This window comes from Cyprinodon tularosa, unplaced genomic scaffold (assembly GCF_016077235.1).
Source record: "Cyprinodon tularosa strain WSP-4 unplaced genomic scaffold, ASM1607723v1 ctg167, whole genome shotgun sequence".
In the NCBI taxonomy this organism is placed as follows: Eukaryota; Metazoa; Chordata; class Actinopteri; order Cyprinodontiformes; family Cyprinodontidae; genus Cyprinodon; species Cyprinodon tularosa.
This window is the reverse complement of record NW_024038504.1, coordinates 360,978-380,921: the sequence shown is the minus strand read 5'-3', so window position 1 is coordinate 380,921 and position 19,944 is coordinate 360,978. Positions and strand designations below refer to the sequence as shown.

Below are 19,944 nucleotides of genomic sequence, written 5' to 3'. Positions count from 1 at the left end.
ATTTATACCCCAACACATGCCAGATTTCAACATGATGGTGAGCCATTTAAACACAACACCAATAGCAAAGCAGACAGTGGTACTTTTAATTACTATGTTAATAACTGTTCATTAGACGGTTGGTAAAAAATACACTCATATAATATGTTTCAAACCGAAATAAAGATCTTAAAAGAACGATGCATTTGAGTATTTTATTTTTACAAGATGACTTGGAATTATCGGTAATCCAGAGTGTAGATTAAAACCATAACCGTAATGAGCAATGTGTTAGCGACGTGGGGGTTTGGGGGGGGGGGGGGGGGGGGTTGTAGGGGGAGGGGGGGCGGATAGGGGGGGTTTTGTACTTTATATGGGGCCCACCCACATATGGTCGTTACACCATTGTCATTAAGAGATTTTTTTCTGTATTGTATTCTTCAGGGAATGCACTTCTAAAACTGGAAAACATTAGAAATACAAGGGGGGTCTGATCATCTTTCTTCATTCATGAAACTTCTCAACTATGGTTTGCATATTTAAACTTAATTTAACTTGCATTGTATCCGATATAGAATAGACCTCTGCTTTTAATGTGGTATTATGAGCCTAGTTTTGTCATGCATCAAAGTTGCTTATTTTACCTATTTTACCTGGGTTCAATCACAAGCTTGAAAATCTAGTCAAGGCAAGTTTATTTGTATAGCATGTTTCACTGACAATAGAGTTCAAAGTGTTGTACATGAACAGAACACAAAAAACACACAGAAAAGTAGATACAGTGGCATAAAACATAGAAAATTAGAAGATAGACTGCAGTATAAAAGAAAAGGTTGGTCTACAAACTTAAACTATTGATTTTTCTAGAGTGTATTTCAGTAGAGCATTCAAGGTAAACTCTAAACAAATAGAATTTTTAGCGTTTTTTTTTTTTACTTTGTTTTTTTTACCTAAACCCATTAATATGTTTTAATAACATAGCAGCAGTAATGGAGTTTGAAGTGCAAATTCTGATTTGGTGAAACAATCTTGATTTTCTAACTTGAAGCTCAAAATTAGTAATTTTCCATTACATTCATAATACCTTTGGCTTAGACAATAGTACATTTTATAATATTAGTAGTATTACTAGTAGCAAAATGGTTTTCTGAAAGAAGCTAAATCCAGTTGTTCATATGTAAGTCATCAATTCAATGCTTGTAAAATGATGGTAAGCTAAACAAAGGCCCCGTCCACACGAAGTCAAAACGAACACGAAACGCTGATATTTTCCAAAACGTTTGCCGTAAAGACGGAGACGTAAAATAAATGTGATCGTCCACACGAATGCATGAAAACGCTGCAAAATGTATGCCAGGCCTGTAAGTGGCGCTGTGGTGCCAAAGCAAAAATAAGCGACGAAATGTAGGGCATGCGCACTAATATTTATACATGGTTGCCCTGCGGGTCTATTTTCGTGGTTAAGTCAAATTCAGGTGCTGAACTATGTGGTCGATATTGCTCTGTTCTTCCTGGAGATATTCCAGAAGAAGAAGATTCTGTTGTAAGCCCGACCAGCCCGACAGCAGGGTGAGTAGCATTAGCAGCAACGGCGCCATTGTTGTTGTGATGTGTCGCGCTTGCGTGTTTAGAGGCGACGCTATGACGCATGCGTGTAAAAAAAAAATGCGGTTAGGGTGTAAAGATGGAAACGCGAATACGGCGTTTCAGAATCTTCCCACTCTGAAGGGTGTATAAAAAAAATGATCGTTTACAGACCCCCGAAACGCCGGCTTCGTGTGGATGAGAGGCTGGTTTGGTGAAAAATTTGTGCGTTTAGGCCAGGGTTCGTCTTCGTGTGGACGGGGCCAAAGAGGAGCAAAAAACAACAAGACTTAAAAGTATTTTAGGATATGTATTCAAACCTACTCACAGCTAAAGACATGCTAAATTTGAACTATTTCATTTAATATGTTGCTCATCTATTATATTCACATTTATAAGACAGCACAAATAAGCACAAACGTATATAAAATGAGGTGATATACATAGTAAAACAAAATAATCTGCACTTAATAAGTCTGGTTCATTTATAATGTGTTCTAAGGACCTGAGTATGGAAAAGTATGGAATTTGCTTTAGTATTTCTTAGGCATAAAAATGTTACAAAAGTGTTATATATAACTTACATATTTTGTTATTTTATTATAAACCATTTTAAAATATATTAAAAAGAAGAGCATAGTCTTAGTTTTCATTCACATTATAAAACTCTTTATAAAAATGTACCAAATCCATTTTTCTGCATAACTACACGCATCAACAGTAAACCCAGCTAAACAACCATTTTTTTATCAACCTTGAAATGTTATGAAGGACAAGAGAGTAAACATATTATAATCAAGAGAACTTGTGATTAATACATCACACTGATTGAGATATATTTTGTTGTACTTTTTATACTTAATGTATAAAAACAATGTCTGAAATCGACATTTTAGATTGCATGAAAGAAAAAGACTGGTAATAATCCCTAGAGTGAGTATCACTTAGAAAGAATGGAAGTTGTACATGTCGCTAAATTTGTAGTTAATTTCGCCAGTGTGGCCATGGGGCAAGCTTTTACTAGCAGTAAGAGGTTGCGGTGAATTAAACACCCCTGGGCTGTCGGTCTCCTCTGGCATATTGGCACTCCTTGATAAAGTCAGAGAGTCGGCATGAGAAAATTCAGTACTGGTTTGTCCAAAGGATGTCCATGTGTCTGAGGCTAAGGAAGAGCACTCTGCAGAGTCGAAGCTGGAGCACGAGTAAGCAGGGCCACTAGTAGACATTCGAGATTCGTGGAGATTCAGTTTGGAGACCAGGGGTTTGCCCACTGTTACAGGCAGTTGCTCTTGTACCTCTTCATCCATGTTGGAATATGTGTAATGAAGGCAGACAGTAAAAGTGAGGTCCGTCTGTGAGGTGAATGAAAAGCAGAATGTCTTCTTTAAGTCAAAGAGCATAATAATATAAACAGAAAACTCAAACCCCTGTAACAGTTCCACTTGTCTTTTTAAAGTTAACTTACCAACAAGGTTTCTACTAACTGCATTCATTACAAATGAAGAAAGACTATCGGTTGGCCCGCAAAGGGATTTTGGCAAACTTTCCGGTGCTTCTGGAGAGGGAATAAGGGGTTTGTTTAGCCTTTTTTCTAGTTGGGCTTAATTCTATGGAGATCTAACCCAATTACTTTGGAGCTCTGGGCATGGCAGTCAAAGGACAGTGCCACTGGACTGGCAGACTGGGATAGTGGTTCCTCTTTATAAGAAGGGGTACCGGAGGGTGTGTTCCAACTATAGTGAGATCACCTATCTCAGCCTCCACAGGAAGGCCAATATCACAGAGCTGAAGAGGAGAGTCCAGCTGATTGTCCAGCCTCGGCTTCAGAAGGAGCAGTGTGGTTTTCTTCTCAGCTGTGGAACATTCGACCAGCTCTACATCCCCTGCAGGGGGTTTATGGGTTCATGGGAGTTTGCCCAACTGGTCCACATGTGTTTTGTGGACTTGGAGAATGGATTCAACCATTTCCTTTATGGGGCCCTGTGAGGGGCACTCACGGAGTACAGGGTATGGAGTCTTATACTAGGGGCCATCTGGTCTCTGAAGAAGCAGGGCAGGAGTTTGATTCAAGCATTAAGTCAGACCTGTTCCCAGTGTGTGTTTTGGGAGGGCTGCTCTCTGTCAATGGTCATGTTCATAAACTTTATGGACCTTCTTTTATATTTTGCTGGCTCCCTCCTACAAGACCTATAGCATGGACTGGGGCTGTTAGCAGCAGAGTCCAAAGTGGCCAGAATGAGATTCAGGGGTTCTAAAACATGAAATGATGGCTTGTCCCCTTTAAATAGGGGGAGAGTTCCTGCTTTAAGTGAAGGAGTAGGGTCCCACTCCTGGAGTGGGAAATTGATAAACGGATCATTGCAGCCGCCACTATAATGCTAGCACTGCAACAGTCTATTGAAGTAATAAGATTGCCCAGAGAAAAGGTTAAACTAGTAATCTACCAGTCATTCTATGTTCCTACCCTAAAATTCTAGGTGGTGACTGAAATAACGAGTTCCAGATATGAGCAGCTGAAATTAGCTTTATCTGCAGGGTGGCCATGCACATGCGGAGCTCGGTCATCCGTGCAAGGTTCAGAGTAGAGCTGCTTTATCCTTCACATCCAAAGGAGTTTAGGTGCTCGGGGATCTTTATTGGATGCAACCTGGACGCCTCCCTCAGGAGGTGTTCCAGGCATGTCGCACCTGGAAAATGCCCAAGACATAAGCAAGGACCCGCTGGAGGGACTATGTCTCTCAGCTGGCCAGGGGAAGTCCTGGGCTTCCCCCAGCTGAGCTAGGGGAGGTGTCTGGGGAGGGAGGTTTGGAAGATACGGTTCATTTTAATTTTCCTATTTAAATTGCTAATACAATTGCCATTTTGTCCAGGAAATCCCGAATAAAAAAAAAATGGTTAAAGACTGACAGACTACTCATAAATATGTTCATGGTTGAAAATAACATTTTGCACAGTTCTATAAAGAAAACATAATAATTTTCCAATTAGATCAATGAACACAAATGATTGTCTGACCCTGAGTCTCTGCAGACCACGGATGCGTGTGTAAAGACTCTTTGCCTCTGGTGAGGGAAGTTCCTCCTTAATCAGCAGCAAGCAGCCGGCCTCAAACAGAGTCTCCTGGTTACTCTTCTTCAGGTCAATGTCCACTTCCTGTTGAAAGAAATGAACATTGAGGAGCATTGTACATATTAAATCATTATCATTTTCATAGTATACTGTTTGCTTGCCAAGGAAATAGCATGCCAGAAAAGACTGCACAACTATGTTGATTGTAATAAGTCCAGTTTGGAGAACAAAGAGTTGCCAGTTTGAGGATTTTAAAAGCCGGCATACATCCTCACATAAAAATCATGAACATCAAGAGCAGTAATGCAGTTTTAAGGGCATTACTGCCCTAAAAAGTATTATCTAATATGTTTTTTCACTGAAGCAACCTTCCCATACAAAGAACACGTTTAATGCCTCCACATTGTCCATTTATTTTTGATAATGTCAAAAGTCAAAAAGTCAAAAAGCCTTTATTGTCATTATATTCTGTGACAGATACAATGAGATTTGGGACTTCCATAACAGCTACCGTAAAATAAAAATAAAAATAAAAAATATATAGATATATTAAAAGGAAAAGGAAATGTAAACAGTTACAAAATATATATATAAATATATTAAAAGGAAATGTAAACAGTGAAAAGGAAATATAAACAGTACTGGCACAGATTGTGGGGGGGGGGGGGGGGGGGGGGGGGATAGTGCAAAACAGGTGTAAAGTGACCGACAGTGCAGGTCGGAGTTGAGGGGGGGGCAATGGCTTGGGGAATAATGCAAACCAGGTGAAAAGTGTACACCTTATCAGGAATTATGGGACAACTAAAGTGGCTTGTTAGATTAAAAAGAGAAGTGATCTCTGCTACTGCATTAGACTATGTACGAATCATGTACAAAGCTGGAAGAAGCATTATGATGGTACTGTGGTTTCTAATTGTAACAAATTGAAGTTTCTATAAGACAAGAAAGAAATTCCCAACATAGAGAGATAGGATGTTCATGGGTAGGTAGGAAGTCCAAAAGAACATTTACACAGCAGTGCACATAGAAAAAAATCCTTAGGCGGTCTAGAGAGGGGCTGGCACTCATCACTTGTAGTAATAGAAGCAGGGTATGTCCTGGAAAGGTCGCCCTTACCCTGAGGGCAATTTAGAGAAAGTAATTAAGTAAGCGGTTATATTTTTGGAGTGAGGCAGCTGTACCTGGATAAAAACCAAGAAAAAAATCAGACTCCATGCAGAAAGAACCAACCTCCTGCTGCGAGGTTACAGTGCTACTCACTGGCCCACCAGGCTGCTCTCCCACCCTGTGTGGATCCTTTCTACAGTAGTTTCCATGTATCTGTCACTCCTTGATCTTATCAGTAAACCTGTTCTTGTCATTTCTCACCCTACCAACAAAACATAATCATATTTAAAATATCTTTTAAATAACTATGAATAATATTGCAAAGACATCATTTAGTATTTCAAGGGTTTTTAACAAAATAGAAAAATAGAATGGTAGAGCCTGATTGGACTGATTTTAGATTGTCACATAAAATGAAACATATTCCTTTTATCCTATCATTTTTATTCTTTTCTTCCTCATTTCAGTGCACAGAGTTTAACCTTGATACTGAAAAATCTAACCTTATTTTGAGAAAATTGAACAAATATTCTTTATTTGCATTGAAAAAACAATCTAGAAATATGTCAAAATGTCTTAATTGAAGTGGATTTACCTTCAATTTGAGAAGGTAGATGAGATTATTTGCCAATGGAATGAATATTTTTATGCTTAAAATAAGATAATTAGATAAAATGCAATTGTAAATAGAAAATGCTATTGTTTTTTCTTATTTTAAATGTAAATTGTCCGGTTCCATTGGCAAAGAGTCCTACTTACCTCCTCAATTTAAGACAAAATGACTTATTAAGATTTAATTTTTTTTCAAAAAATGATAATCCATGATAATCCAACTTCTGTTTAAAGTGTGTCAAAAAGGCTAAATCACTATCAGTCATCCCAGGAGATGAAAAACCTATAGAGCCATACTGTAGATAGCCAACACACCTGTGGGAAGTCTGTGAGCTGAGCACAACAGGTTTCTATTTCTGCAGGTTTCTCAAGTATCCGGGAGTAGATGACCATAACGTTAGAAAATTCTGCTGCAAATCCCAGCTGGACCTGTACCCCACAGTCAAACTGGAGACAGCGGCTCTCAGGCAGAACTGTTCGAATAATAAAAAAAAAAAAAAAAAAAAAAAAACATTTTAAATCTGGGAGTCTAGATAATACAGAGCATGAAAATGAAACAATCTGCAACTATAAGTAACTTTTAAGCATTTAATCAAATCAGTTTTTATGTTTGTACCATGAGCGACCGCCCACTGCAGATTTCGAGCTGAATCGGATTCCGAGCTCTCAGATGTCTGGATCTGATCTGTGAGAGAACGTCTTTCAGAAAGGTTGCTGCGCAGCTCCAGAGCCTGTCTTCCTCTTGTAATCGCACAGCGACCCATGTCTGAAAAAAATGAATAGCGCTTTCAAAGGAGGGCAGTCTAACGTCAGTGCTGTTGAAGAGTTTAACACTAGGGTAAACCTGGCTCCCATCAGAACACAGGGAGAGATTAAGATTTGTATGCGAATGACTCTATATAAGGTCTTACCAGCCTTGCTAATAGAACAGAACATATAATTATCCAAATATCTAAGTTGTATATTTTGATGACTGATAAAATAAAGAATCAAAAATAAAGATAAAATCTAAATACTTAAAGTTTACAAGGAATTAAGGATGAATGTTCAGAATACTAGTAACTGATTAAAGGTCTCGTTTCAAAGGTAAACCCTAATGGTTCGCAAAAAACTAATTACCTTATTTAACTTTAAGGAAATTTCTTTAGAGAAAGGACTAGTACTGGTGGTGCTTACATAAACTAATAAAATGGCCTAACCTCGGTCTTGTTGAGTTGAACTGGACTAACTGAAAGGACAGGAGAAATGTTGATGTAGCAATTGTCCAACATGGTTTTAGGGGACAGTTCTTGGATGCAACCATTCATAAAGACATATTACTTTAAGATGGATGGTCTCTTCATTGGTTCCATAAAGACCAAACAAAGATGGATGGAAAATGAACAAAACAAAACAAAAATCCACAAATGATCCAAATTTTATGGTCTTAAGAGAAGGTTGAAACATAGACTGACTGCTAAATCGAGAACTTTGCTCTTTTCACTCAGCTCTGTCTTAACCACGACAGACTAAGGAAATATGAACAATAGAGAAGCAGCTCCATCGATCCATCTATCAATCTCCCGCTTCATCCTCCCCTTACTTGTGAAGAGGACCCCAGAATACTTGAGCTCCTCCTCTTGAGGCAGGAACTCAAGGGGGGAGTGATGGTCTAGTGGTTAGGGCATTGCACAAAAAACAGACTACCACTCTGGGTCCCTGTGCAAAACACTCTTAACCCCACACTGCTCCCTGGGCACCACACAATAGCAGCCCACTGGGTTAAATGCAGAGGTAAATTTCTCCTGTGTGAGATCAATAAAGGTCCATTATTATTATCTTTCCTCCAACCTGAAGCGAACAAGCCACCTTTTTCCTGGCGAGAACCATTGCCTTAGACTTGGAGTAGTTGATTCTCATCCCGGTCGCTTCACACTCGGCTGCAAACCATCCCAGTGCATGCTGTAGATCTTGGCAGGAGGAAGCCAGTATAACCACATTATCTGTGAAAAGTAGGGATGAGATCTGCTGGTCTGGCTGTGCCTAGAAACAGCACCAGTGACAGAGGACAGGATTGTCAGAGTCCAACGGGCACCAGGAACAAGTCCAACTTAATGCTGGCAATGCGGACCAAACTCATGCTCTGGATATACAGACTGAATAGCACCTAGTTAAGGCCCCAGACTCCAGGTCAACAAAACACATGTGGACCAGTTGGGCAAAATCCCAAGCTCCCTCAAGAACCCTGCAGAGAGTGTAGAGTTGCTCCACTGTTCCACAGCCAGGATGAAAATCACACTGCTCCTCCTGAAGCCGGGATTCAACAATCAGCCAGACTCTCCTCTCCTGGGCGCTGCTCTAGGAGCTCTTGGTCAGAGACGTGTTCAACTCCCTCCTCCGGGAGAGCTTCTCCCAGATTGTGGGGGAGGCTAGAGACATGGAGTATGAGTCGGCCATTTTCTCTGCCTCCATTGTCTCCAACTCCATCGTTCTGTTTGTCTAATTTCTTCCTCAAAAGTATATGCGCTAATCAGCACGTAGGAAGCTCCCCATATCAGGTACTGATGATGGACAGTAAAAGCAGCACAGGTGTGTTTGAGATACTAAAACCTTTTTTTTGTCTAGAAGTCTTTCAAGAAAGAGATCTCACCAGTATAGATTAGCAAGACATACATGCATCCATTCAAAACGCTTAATGATTTATGGTACTTAACAAGCAGAGACAATTACTAAATTAGTTAACATAGTATAGCAGGATTGCTCTTTATCTACATCCAGTTTGTTTTTTTAAAACATCCGTTCATAAATATAGTATTAAAATGTGGTTGAGCCAGTATGGTTTTAATTCCTTTAGATTTTTGCTAAGTGTAGGTACAGCTTTTAAGCATATTGGGTTTTGGTACCAGCAGCTGAACTGAACTTGCATAAAGATATATTTTTTGGAACAATGTCAAATCTGGCCTATTGCACTATAAGCCCATAAACTTTGTTTCAGCTTCTTTTCAAATAATGATTGCTCGCTATGGGGTTGGATATAAAATTAATTTTGTTTTCCTGAAATGATTAGATGGTTTTCTAACATCGCTGATGTAAGTTGTGGAGATATGTATTTAGCTGTTTGCTAACTGTGTCTGTATTTAAACCAGACACAAAAAGCACTGTGTCATCAGCATACATACAACAAAGAGCTTGTATCTTTAAGCACTTGAGGAAGGTTGTTTAAGCAAATCTGACAGTTTTATTTTCATCTGCGTTAGTTTGTCTGTCTGTTTGTTTGTTTATTTGTTTGTCTAGAGGTATGTTACTGAAGACAAATGCAATAAAAGGGAGTCTTGTTGGTTTGTTAGCAGGATCAATTGAAAACTGAATTGAATTTAAAGACATTTCTACCAGAGGTGATGTCCACCTAGTGCTGAGAGACTGCTCTACCTTCAGCGACTCTGTCCAGCATGACGGTGACCTTCTCATCCTGACATACGTGCTGTTTGAGAAAGCTTATGAAGATGCCATTCGACACATCATCTCTCTTTACTTCATACGCTTCGGCATCAACACATCTAAACATAGAAAATTACACACAAGTTACAAGAAGGACATGCTGGAAAAACTTTTTTGATTAGAATAACAACATATGCAACTTACGTGGCATAACCAAACACTATATTGGCTGTGACTTTGAGCGTTCCTGGTTTTACAATCAAATCATCATTTGGATTTCTGGGAAAAGATGTGATTTCAAGAGTAAACCTCACAGTGTATGAAAACAATATTATTTTTAAAGACTGACCTATTGGTATACCTTTTGCGACACATGTCCAGCAGGAACACATTGAGTCCAGTCTCTTTCTCCTGCATCCTGGTCAGTATGTTTTGCACACACAAGCAGTGCTCGGATGTGTAGGAAGCTGGTGCATCTATAGGAACCATGAAACTGTTGCCATAGTTCTCATAGCCATGACCGGCAAAATACAGCAAGCCTGTAGAAGTAATGGACAGAAACAAACAAACGCAGCATAGGTGAAAAATTAACAACCAGCTACATTATATTTGACAAACATTATAACATTAAATTTATTTATTTCAGCTGTTCTTTGTCCTGGTTGGAATAACTGTAAAACAACAAGTTATATTAATACACAAGAATTAGTGCACAACTTTGACGTTATGGTGGATCCTCTCAAATAATACACACAATTAGCATAATTATACTGTTTATAGATCCCCATATAATATTTAAGTAAATTTAATTTGTATATATCAGAAAGCTTCAGGTCTAATTTTTAATATATGATTACTTAAACTTATCAGGAGAAAGCAGAGCTCCAAAAGTTGGTTGTTTTTCCAGCCATAGTCCTGGCTTTTAAAAAACAGCCCTTTACTTTCAGTAAGACTGAGACCAGAATCGCTCCAGATGCTTAATATTAGTGTGCTTTGTCTAACGTGAGACCAAAAATTATTTTCCCTTAACACACAGCTGCATCCAAGATTCACCCAAAATATCACACTAAGTTAAACGGGAATCAGCTTTGATTGTTAGAAAAAACATTAGGACACAAAAAAGACAAGGCAAGGCTTCTGAACTGAAGAAACATTGTATCAGCTATTAAGCATGGTGGTGGTAATATCATAATGTAGGTCTCTGCTTCACTACCAGCATGTATCTGGTGAAATAACAAAGGAAGAACCATCATAAGGTCTTAAACAGATTACATTTCCGCACACAATGACCTTTAACCTTCTTAAATGGCTTCCCCAATCCAGACCTCAACCCCATTAAACCTTTGTGAACTACATTCAAAAGTCTGTTTAAGGACAAAAACAAATGAAAGAGGTGGAAAATTTCTACACAGTAAAATACCAGAGGCCTGTTGTATGGTATAAAAAAACACATGTTAAAGGTGCTACTCAATTACTATTAATAGGGATGTGTGTGTTTGAGTTTGTATTTATAAATGTCACCAGGGGTGTATTAGAGAAAATCCATTTACAATTAGATACTAACTAAAAACAAAATGTTCAAACAGATCATATAAAATGCTAAACTTTTTTGTATCCATGTCCATGATGCTATGATGAGCTGGTGAATACTTGTCAAGGTCTTTGAACGTTTCAATGAATCTTAACCAAAACAAATCCTGAACTTATCCTAATTTTAATCTAGCTGGACATGGACTTTAGAGACAAATGGACTGACCATAAACGCCCTTGTCGAGAAGCAACAGGAACTCATTGACAGCGCTGTTCATTTCCTGACAGTTGAGGTCGATCAGAGAGACCACTTTGAAGTCCATCTGTCTGAGAAGGTTGGTCAGCTCGTGGACGTCAGAAATGGGAGCGCTCAGCTGACAGTGGTGGAGGTAGTTCATGTTTCCAATCAGGAGAGCAACTTTGTCTGTGGCTGAGAGCATGATTGTGGCACCATGAAACCTGCGACTTTTAATATGAAGGTTCTCTATACAACTTATTGGTGTCAAACTAACCATAGAAATTCTTGGCTGCTGAGGGAGGAGAGGCCGTCGGCGGCAAAGGATGTATCTGCCTTTGGCCTTCTGAGGAATCTGGCAACATTAAAAAAGCAAAAAAGAAAAGATTGATATAACTTTTATATTATAGTTTTGACAAACATAATATGCATAGAAAAAAACAGGAATAAAGGTGTAATAAATGACAGAGGAAGTATATAACTGTTGTAGTTCCTCTATTTCCTTTGAATATTCTACCCAAAATTACGCATACCAAACCCACGACCATCTTCTACCCAGGAGGCATCTATGACTGAACTCGGGCCTGCATGAAAGTACAGAAACAGAAAGAGTTAGCTGTTGTAAATTCAACGTGAAACTAAAAATTTGCATTGTCACTTATTCGTTGCACAACCTGATATTAAAAGTATACTGTTGGAATGGCTCAAATGTGAAACTTTTATTTTTTTAAATGTAAAGAACAAAGGGGAGAAAACAGTATCCATATTTCACCAATTTTCACTGTTGCTGTCTCGCTCCATGCTTCGTGATACAAATTAAACGCCTTGCATCTGTACTCTCCTCTGTGCTGTGTGGTCACACATGGGATCTAAGAAACAGTGATTACACATTTTAGGCTTGACATCACTCTGGAAAGTTTTAAATGTAAGCCTGTTGCAACAGCTCCACCAACACTCAAGACAATCACAATAAAACCGAAACTACACACAAAGTTAAAAAGAATATGTGAAAGCAAAGAGAAAATTGAGAAAAAAATGATTCCCAATTTACAATAGTGATATAAATTATGAAAAATGTATATTTTTTCATAACTAATGTCAGATATAGAAATGTTATCCATTAAACATGCCTGATTTATGTCTTTGCTTTGCAGAGTCGACATTCAGCTAACACAGTCAAATCGCCACTGTCTTATCTAAAAGGTTATAACAATGGTTAGAGCATCTAATATAGCTTTTGCTTACCTTCTATTTAAATGGAAAGAACCTCCATTTTTTTACAACTTCAGACCTGTTTCTAATTTACTATGTAAGGTAATTTTTGTTTAAAAAAAAACAAACATTAATGTCTGTCCATTTGCTTTATCCAGAACTCCACAAGTGGAAAAGTTTTAATTTTACCCGGTTTAAATCTGTAGAAATCTTCTATAAGGAACCTTTTGCTATCTGATTATTAATCAAATAATAATCATCAAAATAATCAACAGATTAATTGATTTGCAAAATAATTGTTAGTTGCAGCTTTACATTATGCATAAGCACCTAACATATGCATATAACATATACAACTTCCTTGGACGTAAGCACATAACACATACACAAAAACATATACATAGACATGTAAACATATTTTTGGCACTAACGGAACCCTATAGAATATGAATCTTTTTCTCTCCATCTAACTTCCATGCAATTATGAAACTATATGGCTATAAAAGTTTTTTTGGTTGTAAAAATTCACAAAAAAGCATTAATAGTTTTACAGGCACATTATTAAACATTATCTTACTGTATGTGTAGGTGTTTGACATTACTTACCCTGAGGGAGCATGTTTTTTGATCAGGTATGGGCCTTTTGTTGTGATACCACTCATACTGTGGAGGGGGATTAGCTTCTGCTGTGCATTTCAGGACCAGATTATCCCCCTCAGATGCCAATTGGGACTGAGGATGCTGGCTGATACGCAGTCCACTAACTGAGCCTGGAAACAGACTGCTGCACCCTGCAATGACAATGGTTTACCAGCATGTTGGATATACGCTGTGAGACGGGGAGAGACCAGGAAAAACAGCAAGTAGGAAAAGGAATACCTGGAGTGGAACCAGCAGAGTGAAGCAGTCGAACATGAGCCCACATGGAGAAGATGTAGTTCTCTCCATGGTTGATTCTACAGATATAGTAACCTTGGTGGGCGGGGCCTAAAGGACACAGAACCAACTCTGGCAAACTTCCCGTTTCATGTAAAATCTAAAGCAAGAAGAGAATCAACATGGGTTAAGAGGAGAATAGAAGCACATTAATTGATTGGTGAAACTGATGTATTAACTGTTGCTCTAACCTCTTCTTTTCCTTTGAACCACTGATAGCTGAGTCCAGGAGGTCCAGATGCCCTGCATATCAGCACCACCCTGCTCCCCAGAGAAGCCTGCTGAGACTGTGGCTGCACAGTGATCTTAATCTGCTCCGACACTAACAATTAACACACAACATGAATAGTAAGGAGTACAGGAAGGAACAAACTGCAGGTATTTCAAGTAAGACATGTACCAGCAAAAAATGTTAAAACATCTCATTATTTCAAACATGTGCCAACTTGTGAGCAGTGTGATAATCCATCTTTAAAAGTCAAACTTGACAAACTATCAGGGATTAGCTCTTCACACCTTAAGGATTTTAAAGTGTGTACCACTAAAGTTGTGATCATTAAGAACATTTACCGTATTTTCACGACTATAAGGCGCACTTAAACGTCTTTTTTTTCCCTCAAAATGTGCGGTGCGCCCTATGGTGCGGTGCGCCCTATGTGTGTTGTAACTGCGACTTTTGAGACCACCTCATTGAGGAGATGATGAAAGAGTGGCTGAATGTAAGGAGACCAGGTGTTTTTTTTCCACTCATCACCATTAATCTGTAACTCCATGCGTGCCCATCTCACAGCTGATGTGAAAAACATGGGGAAACAAATTAACGCTGTGCTCGCTGTTCAACCGCTCGACATCGGTGTGAACCGGACCCAGCAGGTGCAGCAGAAGCAGCGAGTTTACATGCAAAGTCAATGGTTGACGCGCGTATAGGCGCAGCAAAAGGTCCCGCAGCGCGTTTTGGTGCAGCACGTCGGGAGCGTTTAAGCATCTGATGCACCGCCAACGCGCTGCTGCTGCTCAGATGGAAAAATTGAAGTTTTGCTGCTGGACGCGCCGCATCAACCAATCAGAGAAGCTGATCTGGGAGCTGGCAGCGAGACAGACAGCGCTCTGATGACATATGATATTAACGCAAATGAAAAGGCTGGGTGAACGCTGTGCTTGCCGTTATCCCGGGGGTCTGACAAAGGAACTTCCACCGCTCGACATCGGTTTGAAGCGGCCGTTCACAGTAAGGCTGTGAGCGGCGTGGGAGCGATGGATGACAGACTGAGACCACAGTTTCAGGATAAATGGAAGGCAGTAACAAGTGAAAAATATCTTTATTTCCACGCCTAATGTGTTGGTAATGAGGCGGAGCTGAATGCGCGCTCCCGACGCAGGGGATACAAATTATGTCGGGGATAACTCGTTTGGCACGACACCTGTCTGCGGATGGATTGTAGATGGACTGTGTCTGCTGGCTCTGTTGTTCAAGCTTTTGCAAAAGCCGGCATTATTTCTGAGGAGCTGCGCTGCACGGAAAGTGACTCTGACAGCGAAGAAGGGGAAACTGGCATGTCTGATTTAGCGCAGCTGTTTTATTCAGAGGAATGCTGAGGATAACAGAGGATGATGACTTTGATGGGTTTGATTAATACTTTGTAATAAATACATGAATAAAGCACAATCATACTCAGGTTTGCTCCCGCTCTATTTTTCTCCCTGAAAGCTTAATTCAATGGCAGCCTCTGAGCGCGTCTCCTCCGCTTCACCGCGGTGGCTGGCAGGTGTTTTTTCATCTAAATAATCTAAATCTTGCAGCTATATTTGCTGTGATCAGTGGGAATAAATAAGTATAAATATGTTTTTAAGTGAGAAAGGCCACCTGAAAACTTAATAATTGCAGTCAGTTCATCCAGATTATCTATTTCTGTCGGAGGCGCTCAGACCCCCACATACCAGCGGTGCGCCGACAGGAGAAATCCTTTCGTTCACCGCGGCTGCTGGCAGGTGTTTTTCATCTAAATAATCTAAATCTTGCAGCTATATTTGCTGTGATCAGTGGGAATAAAGTAGTTTTAATATGTTTTTAAGTGAGAAAGTCCACCTGAAAACTTAATAATTGCAGTCAGTTCATCCAGATTATCTATTTCTGTCGGAGGCGCTCAGACCCCCACATACCAGCGGTGCACCGACAGGAGAAATCCTTTCGTTCACCGCGGCTGCGGGCAGGTGTTTTTCATCTAAATAATCTAAATCTTGCAGCTATATTTGCTGTGATCAGTTGGAATAAAGTAGTTTTAATATGTTTTTAAGTGAGAAAGTCCACCTGAAAACTTCATAATTGCAGTCAGTTCATCCAGATTATCTATTTCTGTCGGAGGCGCTCAGACCCCCACATACCAGCGGTGCGCTGACAGCAGAAATCTCTTCATCAGCAGCCTGTAGGCTGCTGATGAAGGTGCTGGCAGGTGTTTTTCATCTAAATAATTTTAGCTGCAGGCACCAGGATACCGGCAATAAAAGCGAACATATTCCGTCAGCAGGTTTCAGGATTTTAAGTTAATTTAGGAGTTATCACAGCGCTGTGTCATCTGTCTCATGGCCAGCTGCCAGGTTTGATTATTACTTTGTAATAAATACATGAATAAAGCACAGTCATACTCAGTTTTGCCCCCGCTGTATTTTTAAATACGCAGTAGAGGTATTTAAAGGTAGTAGAGGACTTGTACCTGTATATAAAAAACGCGCCCTATAGTCCGGTGCGCCTTATGTGTGTGTTAAATACAGAAATGGGACACATAACTGAGAGTGCGCCTTTTAGTCCGGTGCGCCTTATGGTCGTGAAAATACGGTACATTATTTTAAGACAGCAAAAGCCTAAAACCATACGTACTTTTCTACAAAATTTATAGGAGAATTGTTGATCGGTGCCTTAAGTTTGTAAAAGGAGAATGATTTTGCCCATTTATGCCCATTGTCTGTTTCCAGAAGCCCAATCTCTAGCAGAAAATGTGTGTTCTTTTTTTAAATAAAAAAAAAGTCTTTAATTGCATTAGACTAATAGCGAAACTCAAAAGTAAAAATCTTAACCTTAAGTTAAAATACTTTCATTTATTCAGACTTCCCACATTCAAAAACAATTGTTTTTATTTATTACAAAACTTCCCTTCCATTTACAGGCACTCTTCTAGATTCCTATTAAATGTTACCAAAACATTTTACTCCAATTTCTTTTCAAAGGTCAGAGTGCCTTTGAAATTTTTGTGATTGCCTGTTTCCCCCAGAAATACAACTGATGTGACACACATCTACTGTTAAGAAAATGTAAATATTCTCCTTTCTATGAATCATTCCTATTTGTATTAAATATATAAAGTCATACAGTATTTCTGTTTCACTTCATAATGAGGTTGTGCACTACTTTGAGTTGCTCTATCACAAAAAACAAACAAACGTGATACCGTATGTTTGTTTTTGGTATGTATGAAAATGTAAAAGTAAATTAATTTCAAAAAAGAGAAAAACAAGTAAATGTTTGTAAGGAACTGTATGTTGATCTTTCAGCAAATGAATGCCTCACCTCCCCCCTCTGTTTTACCGACCTGTGGTGGAGAGGAACTGCAGAGCTTCCTGGTGTTCCATCTTCCTCAGACAGTAGAGGAGGAAGTCCACAGAGCATCCACGATCTGCTAACCAAGCCAGAAGGGTACGGGCAGGACTGCCTGCAGATTTCAGAACCTGAAGGGAGCAGCTGGTCAGCTCCATTTCACTACAAAGAGAGAGAGGTGGTCTGGATCATCTGAGCAGGAGGGGTCAGAACCTCAAAAATGAATCAACAAACACACTACAAATTCATATAAGAATCTAAAAAAAAAACTGAGGAAATAAAAAATTAATTTTATGCAAAATGTTTATTGATAAAAGTAGGTCAGTAATGACAAAGGAAAAGATTTACGTCCCAGAACTCAAAACTGAAACAATTCTATCCACTATACCTTTTATTTAGAAAGCACAGATGTTTAAATATCTATTTGTTAACAAAGGCTGCAGGAAAGTATAGGTTGCCTTTATTTAGAAAATATTGTTTTTTTTCACATTAATTTTCCTGTTGGAACAGTGTAGATTCAGAGGCATAGCCACAAAATTTTAATAGGGGTGGCCAGTCAAAAACCAATGTAAACTGAGGGGTGGCCGAAAGCGGCTAGGCGCCAGAACCTCAGGGTCCATCTACACTGTTCCAATAGGAACGAGCACAACATCCATAATTTCTAAATAAAGACAAACTATACTTTTCCACAACAAATAGATGCATATATTTAAACATCCATGCTGTCTAAATTAAAGCTATAGTGGACAAAATGTCTGTAGCGAACATCTTTTCCATTGTCATTACTTACCTACTTTTATCAAAAATTGTTCTGCATAACATTAATATCACATGTACTAAAATCTACATTAAATAGATTTTTAAGTTATTATTAAAGTAGTTATTGATCTATGATTTCACTGAAAACTCCTTGATGACTTGCAGAGACACATAATTTTCTCTTTACCCCATATAACACAAAAGAGAATGCATTTTGTATATATCAACTTTAATGTTTGTATTTTAATGTGCATAATTAACCACAGCGTTTTAGTTGTCAAGTAACTATTGATATATGAAAAATTTAAATGTCTAATAAGTTTAAAAATTCCTTTTGTTAGTAATACTGCTGCCACCGTCTGTATTAGAGGGCGAATAAAAATGGTAGGGGTGGCCAATGACTGGCTAAGGGTGGCCATGGCCACCTCTGGCCCCCCATCTAGCTCCGCCCCTGTGTAGATTGACCGGGAGGTTCTGGTGCCTGTTCACTTTCGGCCAATAACCAATGTACCCCTCACCCTCAGTGTACATTGGTTATTGCCTGGCCCCCTTATAAAAATGTTCTGGCTACGCCTCTGGATACAGAGAATATATGATGCCTTCAGGGTCACTCACCTGCATTGGAATTGTGGCTGTTCCGCCGCCGCGTTTGCCAGCTGCCTCCATCCACAACTGCAGTTGTCCAGCAGCTTTGACAGCTTCGTCAACCCTGCTTCACCGAGACTGGTGATATTCATTGTTTTCCAATCTTCTAACTCCTTAGCTACCCTTTCCAACATACCATAAAAAGGCACAGATAGACAACAAATTAAAATGAGACACGTTGGTACTAAAAAGAGCCGCGGTGATTCCTCTCTGAGAAGTGATTCACTAACAGTAAGAGCGAACTAACGAACTAAAAATGAATGGTCTCTAATCACAAAACCAACCCACGGACACCGACACTTTAGAAAACTACAGGCTTAAAACACAACTCTGGGATTTCCCAAGTTAAGACGTTATTGTGATTAGGCTGTAACGTAACAGGCTGAAGAGCAACAACAAATGTTGAAGTAACAACAAATAAGACAAAATATGAAGTTAAACCAGAACAAGCTGAACAATCTGCAGCTGGGCTGCCGCTTCCGCCATGAGCTGAGCTGAATATCTTGAAGTAAAGTAGGGGGAAAAAAGTGAAAGTTTACCAAAGCGTCCGAGCCGGGAGGAAACCCTGAGCGCGTGTGACCGTGGGATGGGTGGCCTGGGAGTCACGCAGGTGTCCGGGACATTTTTACACGCTGGAGGCTCCCCGATCTGAAGAGACAACTAGGTTCCCCAGATACTCTGCTTCTCATTTCGGTTCCTCTTTCTTTCTGCCATCCCTGGCACGTATGACTGTCATTTGCATGAAGCGTTTCTATGGTTACGCCTTTCACAGAGCCCCACAACAGAGAAAATAATTATTTAGGGCGTTTTTATTTTTTCCCATGTCTCCATAATAAATTTTTTTTTTATAATAACCTGGTAAGTTTATTTGTTCATAAGCACCTTTTTCAACAATCTTAAACATTAACAAGTTGTACAGCTCTTATATTGTGTTTTTTTTATTTTTTTTATTTGATGGGTTATTCTACCACATCTGCTTGTTTTGATCTAACCCAGTTATTTATGGCTTATATGTTGCACTGGTCTTATACTGGAAGAAGAACCAGTCTCAGGTCCTTTGCAACCTTTAAAAATATTTCCTTCCAAGCTTTAGACCTCTTGATGAATAATCCCACAGCATGATGCTGCCACCATCATATTTCACTTAGATTATATCCAGTGTTGGTTTCTTGTTGAGTAATGCATTTTTTCCTTCTTCAGTTAATAAAGTGACATTTTTACATTTTGTATAGATAAGGATCCTGCTTCATAACCTTACCCTGCATGAGAC

General features: G+C 39.3%; 1 protein-coding gene across 2 annotated transcripts; it reads right to left on the bottom strand.

Annotated features, from left to right (window-relative positions):
* Positions 1-1,833: 1,833 nt before the first annotated feature.
* On the bottom strand, positions 1,834-19,434 carry malt2 (MALT paracaspase 2). 2 transcript variants are annotated; one of them, XM_038281052.1, is made up of 17 exons: positions 19,214-19,434; positions 18,645-18,797; positions 17,266-17,432; positions 13,873-14,003; positions 13,625-13,781; positions 13,352-13,536; positions 12,306-12,402; positions 12,067-12,117; positions 11,811-11,888; positions 11,525-11,728; positions 10,130-10,307; positions 9,973-10,047; positions 9,760-9,887; positions 6,968-7,117; positions 6,667-6,824; positions 4,579-4,716; positions 1,834-2,915 (listed from the first exon to the last, which is right to left on the bottom strand). In XM_038281052.1, the coding sequence occupies exons 2-17, from the start codon at positions 18,764-18,766 to the stop codon at positions 2,508-2,510; spliced, it is 2,427 nt and encodes an 808-aa protein (XP_038136980.1). In that variant the 5' UTR covers positions 18,767-18,797; positions 19,214-19,434; the 3' UTR covers positions 1,834-2,507. The 2 variants fall into 2 exon arrangements, with proteins under 2 accessions (XP_038136980.1, XP_038136983.1); XM_038281055.1 differs by having other exon boundaries at positions 18,645-18,792.
* Positions 19,435-19,944: the final 510 nt, after the last annotated feature.

Excerpts from the sequence above, each read along its gene's own strand:
- malt2 (XM_038281052.1), bottom strand. The coding sequence starts at position 18,766 with ATGAATATCACCAGTCTCGGTGAAGCAGGGTTGACGAAGCTGTCAAAG. Across the intron at positions 14,004-17,265 it reads GCAGTTCCTCTCCACCACAG|TGTCGGAGCAGATTAAGATC; the intron begins GTCGGTAAAACA and ends GTTAATTGTTAG. Across the intron at positions 10,048-10,129 it reads CTGGACATGTGTCGCAAAAG|AAATCCAAATGATGATTTGA; the intron begins GTATACCAATAG and ends ATCTTTTCCCAG.